The sequence below is a fragment of the Nothoprocta perdicaria genome, unplaced genomic scaffold (assembly GCF_003342845.1).
Source record: "Nothoprocta perdicaria isolate Ctin4 unplaced genomic scaffold, notPer1 scaffold_23, whole genome shotgun sequence".
Taxonomy (NCBI): Eukaryota; Metazoa; Chordata; class Aves; order Tinamiformes; family Tinamidae; genus Nothoprocta; species Nothoprocta perdicaria.
In genome coordinates this window covers 2,724,775-2,734,603 of record NW_020455455.1, presented here as the reverse complement: position 1 = coordinate 2,734,603, position 9,829 = coordinate 2,724,775, and the positions used below count along the sequence as shown (strand labels likewise).

General features: G+C 40.3%; 1 protein-coding gene across 1 annotated transcript in view; it reads left to right on the top strand.

The window, feature by feature from the left end:
* The first annotated feature begins 4,290 nt into the window (after positions 1–4,290).
* Positions 4,291–9,829, top strand: part of FAM171A1 (family with sequence similarity 171 member A1) — a 101,212-nt gene continuing 95,673 nt past the window's right edge. The window contains exon 1 of the mRNA XM_026039380.1: positions 4,291–4,411. Within this exon, the coding sequence (XP_025895165.1) occupies positions 4,291–4,411 (121 nt within the window). The remainder of the gene's footprint in view (positions 4,412–9,829) is intronic.

Below are 9,829 nucleotides of genomic sequence, written 5' to 3'. Positions count from 1 at the left end.
CTGGGGACCAGAGTGTGCACAGGACCCCCTGGGCTAAGGCAAGGCTAAATCCCACCCRTATTCTGCAATAAATCCACCTCAGCATTCCACAACTTTGTGGTAACTATAGGAACCTAAAATGAGGAGGACAACAGTGATCCTAATAATGGGAGAAGGGAAGGGATTAAGATGTAGGAAACAATTTAGTAGCAGAATTATCATGAGGGCTGTCAAGAATGTGGAGTACTAAATATTCCCAGTATTTTCCTTGCCAAAATTTTGCTATACTAAATTTAAATGGGCTATCTTTTGGGCATTGTATAAATAGAGGAAAATCTAATTTATGTGTCCAGACTAGTGTAGAGTTTAAAAACCTTCATTGATATGTCTAACACTGCAAGCTATTAGAGGTATTATCAGGATACCTAAGGTTTCATTCAGGTAATTTTCAGTGAAAGGAATGTTGTTAACTTTTTAAGAGGTAGATCTCTGTAGCCAGAAACATTGCACTGAATCTCAATACACTCAGTACCCTGCCTTCCTTCTAATGAGAGCTTGAACAGCTTGAATAACACTGAATAGTTCATTATACACTGTCAGTAGCTCAGACATCTCTTTGCACACCCTACTGCACCTTGGTATTTCCACTGATAAGGGTAATATTAGATTATTTAATTAGTTAAAGCTCACACTGAGAAGCAYGGCCAAAAAACACTTGCTTAATTTCTGTCCACAGGCCATCAAATGATCTCCATATAGCCTTTTAATTTCAATGTTACATTCATATTAATGACATTTATTTGCTTCATTAGAGTTTCATGTAGGTATCTGAACACAAAATCTAGCTCAAATTTGGATTTAATTTGAACATATTGTTCCTCACTTTTAAGGCAAATATAAAAATTTGTTCTTTGGCAGAGTTTTAAGGTTCATACACTAGTTTTATCTATTGTATAAAGGGTTGAATTTCATTATGCACAGGTGCTACTTATTTTGCATTAAAGCTCTGAGCTCTATCTGCACTTAAATGCTTAAAGTATTTTGTGAAATGGGAGCCTTAAACCTCACAGAACTATTGAGGAGGATTGATTTCCTTCTGAAGAAAGGTGAGAGAGGGGTGTTGGGAGTGATCAGTTTTCAGGCAGTTTTGTGAGTGGTTCACTGGAAGTTCTGCTGAGCTACCAGGCTTGTGGCACCAGGAGCTCTCTGCCATAGGAACTTCTTGTTACACAGTTCATGGTATAAACAGACTTGTCACCCACATTTTAGGAGCCTGTGGGTAAAGATTTTGTAGCTACCAACAGTACCATGGTCTGTTCTCACCTGGCACCAAGCTCTGAATTCTTAACTGGGCATTTTCTGGTGAACAGGGACATCCCTGGAGAACCCTCACAAGAGGAGAGAGTGCAGCCAAAAAGACAAAACATTCATCTTCCTTTGTTTTGTTCTTTTCAGAAAGATAGAGCTGTTCACAATGTTTTTTCTTATTAGTTTTAGCCCATGATGGAATCAGTTTTAGCCCCAGTAAGTGCTCCTCCTCGTACATGTTGCCATAAGACAGTGTCTCAAGGGCTGTCTGCCCTCACTTTCTGCTTCGTATATTTTTCAGTTATAACACATTTGATCCATGATTCAATGTTCTTTGGCTCCATCCTCTGTCTTTTTCCTTTTTCTGGGGGCTTTTTAGGGATTTTTTTTTCCTCAAATGCCTTCTTTTGTTGGAATATGAAGCAGCTGGTTTCATATTACCATGTTTGTGTTTTAAACATATGTTTGTTATGCTGCAGAACAGTCCAAATGACCTGGCAAAAGCAGTGGCAGCTTTTCTAAATAAAACCACTACTGTAATTATTGTGATTTTTAACTTCCAGTGTATTTTTATGTGACTCAAGAGATGCAAACAGGAAAAAAAATCCAGGCCACACTTAATCAAATAAGTATTACTTTGTTTAGCTGTATTATCAGCAAGGAAGTCTGGTCTTGGCTCCTTGCAGGCTGGCTTTTATAYTTAACACCAGAGGCTTTCACAATTTCAGCCCTTTTTCTTTCTTTTTTACTTTTTTTTCCCAGGTGATTATAGTCTTAGGTTTCATTAAGAATGTGGTAAGTCGTTCTTCTGGCCTTTTCAGTTTAAGGGATTTTAATTGCAAGAGGAGAGGAGATAACTCCTTCATATTTGGAATCTGACAGTTCTCCATAACTTCTAAGATTTCTATAAAGTATTTACCTCTTCTACATCTTTTACCTAATGTGGCTATCACCTCCCACCTAAGTCTATTCTGGTGCAGCAAAACACTCTCCGCTATCATGTGTTTCCAATGTACTTTTTTCTTCAGTCCAGAGCACACTGTGTCCAGCCCAATTTTGCATCTGAGTTCAGTAAGTGAAGAACTAATTAAGCTTCTAAATTTGTACATTTATAATGGTACAAAGTTCCTTTAATTCTCTGCCTTTATCCTGCTTGCACAGAGAAGATATGCAGTAATAGAGCGTCAGTCACAAGGAGTACTATRCACATGGCTATTTGTTTCAGCTGTGCAGCTTCTCAGAGCAGCCTCACTCTTTCTAGTAGTGAAATAAGGAGAGAAATGCACAGCTAGGAAAGAGAGYGTTCAAATAAAAGTAGCATGTTCTGTGGTGGTGTAGGGAACATTATAAACATTATATATGATGATTATATAACATCAGTTAGATTTATGTTCGTAAGAGGCAGATACTATGTTATTATGAGAAGTACCTGTCTGTTTTGTCTTTGAGCATTGCACTTAAAAGTGAGGTAAAAAACATTTCTGTTGTTTGTAAAGAGGAAAAATCTTCTTTCAGCAATCACCTCAAAAACAACAGAGAGGAAATTCAGTATAAACTTTTCCTTTGTATTTACCCCCCAGTGTGACTTCAGGTCCCTAACTGCAATTCCAATATGCTGCTGCCCGGTCTGCTACCAGCACCGTTCTCAGTGTCTTTCTTCTCCATTTTTAATTTGGCATGATTTTTTTCCCTATCTGATAGAAAATAATAGACATGTAGTGGACATGAGAAAGGACATCAGCATGAGAAAGCTGATCTTTCAGGAAGGTTAGAGGTGAGTTTCTAAAGACTCACTCCTTTGCTTAATGCATGAAGCTTTCTCATTTTGACTCAAAGCTGTTCTCTCTCCATAAGAGGTTTTTAATGTAATACAAGACTGTCATGTTTGCTGTTTCCATTTGGATTTTCTCCTAGAGATTTGCTTTTCTTAGGGACCTGTTATCACCATTCTTAACAGACAAAATTCCTGGGCATGGGAGATCTGTAAGAATGTTACAAGGATCTCATAAGGCAAGAAAAACATGGCCCCTACTGAAACCTGTGCTATAACCTGCCACCTATAGGAGAAAATAAGGGGCTTTGATACASGGCCTCACGAAACTATAGGTATTGAGCAGAAGAGTATTTGAGCAGTCTGTTTATAGTTAATGTTTAGTTATAGTTATAGTTTATTTATCTAGGACAGATACTTGTTGCCTAGACTTTTCATATAATTTGTGTGAGACCTTTAAGGAAAGGGAAAACCAGGCAGCAGCCTTTAGATTTTTGTATTTTTTTCCCCCGGGACTATTTTATAAGAAGCCAAAGTGTTTGAATTGAACTTGATTATACTTATTTTGCTGCAAGTGGATGCAGTTCGCCCCTCACTGAATTGAAGTGGCCACATTTGAACTTTTCAAAGAGCAGAACCAAAATAAAGTCAATTAGTGAGCTGGAACCAGAGCTGAGATTGCTTACAGACAGCCAAGGAAGCCGTAGGTGCTGGTAAGCCAGTGGGAATTTCATGAAGGGCAGTGTGCCAGTGTGGATCCAACCCCATAAATTGTTTCCCAGAGGCAGGAGGTCTGTGGGAGTGTTTATGCACGCTGTCTGATGTTCTTCTATTTCATTTTTATGATGTGTGATAGATGGCATGTTTTTATAAGGCAGAGTGCTATCGGGACAGCTTCCCTGGAGATAAGGAGTGGGCAAGTTGCGGAGCAGCCGCTGTCCTTGTGAGCGGCAGCCAGGAGGGCTCGGAGGGAGACCACGGCCTGTGTTGCCAAGGGCTGATGGCAGCCTGTTGATACAGGCGAGAATGACAACTTGGGAGGAAACAGCAGGGCTCTGCACTCCTTAGGYTGCATCGGAACAATTACACTTAAAGTTCATGTACCAGCACTGTGTCCACATGGAGCCTTCTAAACCCAGCTCCTGGGATTACCTGCCCCACAATCCCACCCTGGAAAAGTGCACCCAAGAGCGCATTTCCCTGCCTTCCCTGTAAACCCTCAGAGTTTGAAAATGAAACAGCTCTCAGAAGGTGAAAGCGAAAATTCACTTCGCCTGCATGAAGTCATAGGAATTGAGTTTAGCATGGATGAAGAATGGGACAGCAGGGAGATGGTGGAAAAATTTACACTACGTAAGTGTGGGGAAAGCCAGGAGGTCCTACACTTTCCCTCTCCATCCGTCTCTCATGTCGGTATTGACAGTATTAGCAGCTGCAGGGCTCCGGCAAGGACACAAATCCAGGGCCCTGGGAGTTCGGCACGGCCTGTGGCCAGGAGCGCTCCCTCCAGCCCACCGAGGCCTCCATGGTGGCCTCCTACTCTTGCTTTTTGACCCTGGTTTGTCTGCACAGCTGCTCCTCTGGGGACCTCCCTGTTCCTCCTAACCGTGAGCTGATTTATTGGACTCTTCAGGCCTGCTGAAGGTGCTAAGGGCCTTGCCAAATGAATTTCAACTTTATACTCCAGGTGGGTACCTTAAAGCAAGCAGGATTATATGAAGTGTAGAATAACAGTGGTGTGGAAAAATCTGTAACTGATCCTTGATCAGATTGTTTGACTTTGCCAGCAACGGTAAGAATAAACCCAAATTGTCTAAAGATGCCTCTACGTTCATGATAACCCACGTTTCTTGCATCTGTGGGGTAAAAGGACGGGCATTAACATCAACTTGCCAAAGGTGCTGTCAGAAGTTAACTCAAAAAAAGTTTGGTCCAAGGGTATAAAAATATCATGCCTTTATCAGAGGTTATCATTAGATGAAACTGACTGCTGTCATCGCCACCAAGACCATTACAAAAAAAAAAAAGAAAACTAAAATRCAGAGTTAATCCTTATSCATCTCATKGCTTCCAAATGACATACAAACTTCTGAGAAGTTTGGGGAGTACAAGTGCTCTTTCAGCTACAAGACAGAAGTTGTAGCAAAGCCAAAAGCCAGATTACACTCACGAGACTGATTCTGGAACACTGTCAAGATGACACAGTTGTAGATAAGATTTGCAAAGGCCACAACTGAGAGTGAAGCCCTACAGGAGGAAATGCAGACTGTTGGGCCTGGTTAACTGAACAGGACTTTCCCCAGTGCAGATTGTCAGGCTACTGCACCAGGATGGTGGCTCCTGAAGTGCTTTAGAAAAGTGTCCTGTGGAGAACATGTTACTGTAGTCAGGGGTTGACAGAAACTAAGAGAAAACAGAGACAATTTATATTAGCCTCAGATGAGCAATGACATTGAGGAAGCAGTTTTCAGCACAGACGAAATTTCAGGCCAAATTAAGCATTACTGTTCATGATGTGGTACATGAAAATTGGCCCCTGGGAGCTAAGGGATCACAGATCAATATATGTTGGTAGGGAAAAAAAATGCTTAAACTTTTCCTGGACTATTGTTTTTGCTTCTGTAAGGTGGCTTTGCCCAGAGAAACTGCATGTGATCAAGCAGGTGATTRTATTCAGTTTGGTTTTGCTACCTGTGTTTTACTTGACCTGGAAATACTTGAAGACAGCTGTAAGGGGTTGGATTGGATCATCTGAAGTGCTTTATAGTGAAACAAACTTCAAGATACATCTTATTTCCATGATCACCCTATGACAGGTTGCTGGGGAAWGTCTGAATTATAAAATGCCCATGAAAATAGCTGTAGTGTCAGACACTGATCATTTCTCTGGCAGCCCCTCTTGTTGTGCAGGAGGGCAGTTGTCCTGAGCTCCAGGGGACAGGATCATCACCTACTATAGAGCCACAGTCACTTAACACACTCACCTTAACTCTTAACACACTTAACATACTTAACTCAGGCACAGCCTGAGGAGCAGATAACATCCCTGAATTTCAAAATGTGTTTTATCAAATGGTGTGAAATGTGTATTATCAATAGCTGGCATTGTAGCATKCTGCAATTGATGATGGCTGCTATCAATTTGTATTGCAGATTTAAGGAACTATAAATAAGACAATGTTAACAGTATCAGCAAAGAATCAACTAAACTATGGAGCACCTAATTTTAACAGACAAARCAGAAATAAAGCTGTACCATCTTTGAAGGTAAAGGAGAGTTTCCCAGTTGTTGACAAAAGTATGTTGCATGCTAAAAGAATCGGTGCCTGTAGCTTTTTGCTGTTTTTTATTATCAGAAAGATTGAATTGAAAATTTTCCCGATTGCAGTCTATGAAAGAAATGGCTAAATGAGCATAGAATTCCATTGCCTGCTCCAGACATTACCAGCACTGTCAGCACCATTTAGTCAGTCTTGCACTGGAGACTCAGCAGTTAAGTATTTCTTAGTTTTTCCATAAAAACTGTTGTAAAGACAGCAAGTTGGAACTGCCTTAGGGATGTGCTTTCCTTTTCATCTGTAACTTACTGGAAGAAACTTGGTCTCAGGGGCACACGGGCTGCTCTGCACGTCCGTCTTGGGGTCACCCTCGGCACAGGGGTGTCCGTACCTCTGTGTGCAGCCATAGGAGGGAGGCAGTGGCTTCCTTTGCCCAGCAGCCCGGACAGCTTGGGAAGCAGGCTGCCCGTGCAGCTCCTCACGCTCCTGAACACCCTGTCCAAGGGCTTGCTGGAACATGGACCTGAGCGCCTTCAAACAGCCCGTCTGCTTTTCAGGAACATTTTTTTTTCCCCTGCTGCTACTGATTTCCCAGATTAAATAAGTGTGAAATAGGCATTTATATGATCCCTGGCTATAGTAGATGTAATCATCCTGCTGAGCTTCCCTCCATTGTTGGCTAATGGGAGTCAAGTCTTTCAATTCATGTTGCTAAATTTACTGTAATTAATTATATTTCTCTTCCAGTGCTGTCTTCCTAATGCACACTCCTAATGTGCTGTGCAGATAGCTGTCCCTATGRTGTGCTGTTACAGGAGTGCCTGTGCTGTGGGGTGAGTAACATCACAGAGGTTACGGAAGGCTGAAACTTCAGCTTTATACTGCAGCAAAAATCAGACCACTAACACGTAGTTCATTGTTCTGTGGGGTAGGGACTTTTCTTTATGTCATAGCTAAATGCAAGTTAAAAAATTGCAACAAAAGATAGTTCCACAGATGACACATTGCTGCATAAAGTGCACAACACATACACAGTAAGTATGAGTAATTTAGATATTGTAAAAAGAATTTTTACAAAGCTATTACYAGTAGAGATGTTGGGGAGAAGAATAAAATTGATTGATTTGGTTTTCTATTTTGTTAAGGGGGACCAGAGGGATTTGAATTTCTATATCACTGACTGATACTATCCAGGTATTCAGGTATTTATGACAACAATTGATGTAGTGTAGAAGATAGGTGCTATCAGCCATGACCTGAGAGATGAAAGGCACCTTGAAGATACACGGGGCTGCTGATTGCCTGCTGATGGGGCAAGCCAAGGTCTGTGCCTGCAGCTGCATCTGCACAAGTGAACAGAAATATTATACATCTCACTCAGGAACAGGTTCTCTGCATGTGCAAACCATGTATTGTGCATCTTATGGCACAGGTAGCTTGCCTTGTCCTGAGCACATCTCATTCAGACAAAAGGTTCCTTGGTCATTTTCCTGGCTTGATCACTAATCTAACTGGCCAACATGCAAGTTCTTTAACTTCTCTCTTCATTTCTTTGCTTGTAAAGCAGAGGCATCAAGGCTGACCTGTTCTTGAAACCTACTGGCAAAAAGCACTACACAGAACGAGTTGTTTGTCCAGTTAACTTGGGCTTGTGAAATCCGACCTCTTCTTGAAAGCTATCCCTTGAAGGAGTATTACACAATACTAGTGCTCATATAATTTGTGTTACTTATTCAACTTGTCAGGCTTACAAAGCTTAAAAGCCATATTCTGTATCTTACAAAGATTCCCATCCTGGTGGAACTATGGTGTCGTAGGAAAAATCACAATTATTTTGAAAGTTGTTTTTGCTTTTTTTTTCCCCCCTTAATCTGAACCATGCCTGGTAAAATGGAAGAATTTCTGGACTGAATTTTGTGTACCAAAGCGAAGTCTGGAAAACAGTTGTTAATATTTTACAACTGAGTTACGAACTTCTGAAAATATGAGCTTTCTGTCAAGTTTGGCAGAAAAGCATACCCCTGTACTAATCTGGCCCGCAGGTGATGCTGGTTTTATTAAGCTCCATCACTGTGGTTTTTTTTTAAAACTTGTGAATGGTGTGATGTCCATATCTCATGCCTTCTAGCCACACTTTTCAAGATTTATTTATTTACTGAGATTTCTTTTGCAGCTTTGAAAACATAATGAAATTCACTTTTTTTGAACTTGTTAGTAGAATTTCAGTATGCTATTTAGGGGGAAAAGCAATATCATAAAGGAGCCCTGTGTGAGGCTTATAACTTTCAATTTGTTTAGTCTCTCCAGGGATACTGTGGTAGGCTAATATATTTGCCAAATATATTTCTGTGTGAAAGGCAGCAGTCACGCCTTTTCTGCCCTAGAGTTATGGGGAAATGGGACATGAGCCTGTGGCAGAGCAAAAAGTGAACAGCCCGTGGCATTGCCAGAAATCTAGTGAGCTTTGCAACCTGTCCACRTGAACATTACCTAAGTTGTTCAGAAACACTTTCTACTGATGGAGAAGTCCATCAGTAGTAGTCTACTGAAGTCCTTAAATAAGTAAATAACATGATTTCTACTTTGGGAAGCACATAATCTGCAGTGGGCTTCAGAGGGATCAAGCATGTTTTTCTTCCAAATCTCATATCAAAACGTGTGTAGGCACATAGGAACAAGACCAACATGAAAATTAAATCTAGCATCAGTCTCCAGTGGTGATTCCTGCAGATTACTGTGGCGTCACTGTGGCCCCTCCTGCAACTGGATATGAAGGCTAGAAAAAATAGTGAAACAAACAGTAAAAAGAAAGAGCAATAAAATGTAGTATACTAATAAAACTCATGAGCTGTAATGTGATATTATATACTTCTATATTAAGAATACTAGTGGCTGGATATTTCTTTCTTGATATTTCATATGGTGTTGGCTAACTCAAAAACGCCATGCAGAAATGAAGACACAAGTTAAACAACTTACATGTTGACCTGTTAGACTAGCAWCTAAGTCAGATGCAATTTTTGTTTCTACCCACCCTATCAGTACTTTTTCTCCTCCCATTTCTATTATACTTTGCTGCATTTTTTTTTATTTACTTGGGAATTTTGACTTGTTTCAGTAAGCTGTTTAAGCTCTATGGCAACAGGAGTGTTGTTGAAATGAATTCATAAGAAAATGGGGTAATCAAGAGGAGAGAGCAATTTTAGTCAAGCTGCTTAGCAGTCTCTGCAGAGTACGAGACTTTAAGCAATCTTTAACCTTGCTTAAATTTTAACAAGAGCTTCATTTATGTAAAAATGATGCAATTAAGGTGCCAGAGCTGCTAGCAAAAATCCCTGAGGCTTCTTACCAGTCTTACAGCAAAATCAAAGAATATTATTTCCAYGTTTTTTGATCTTTCTAGGGAAAACATGTTGGATTATTTAAGAAACATTCTAAACTATTATTTAGAAGAAAATACATCACTTCTTTGAAAACAATTTCTGTGAAAGTT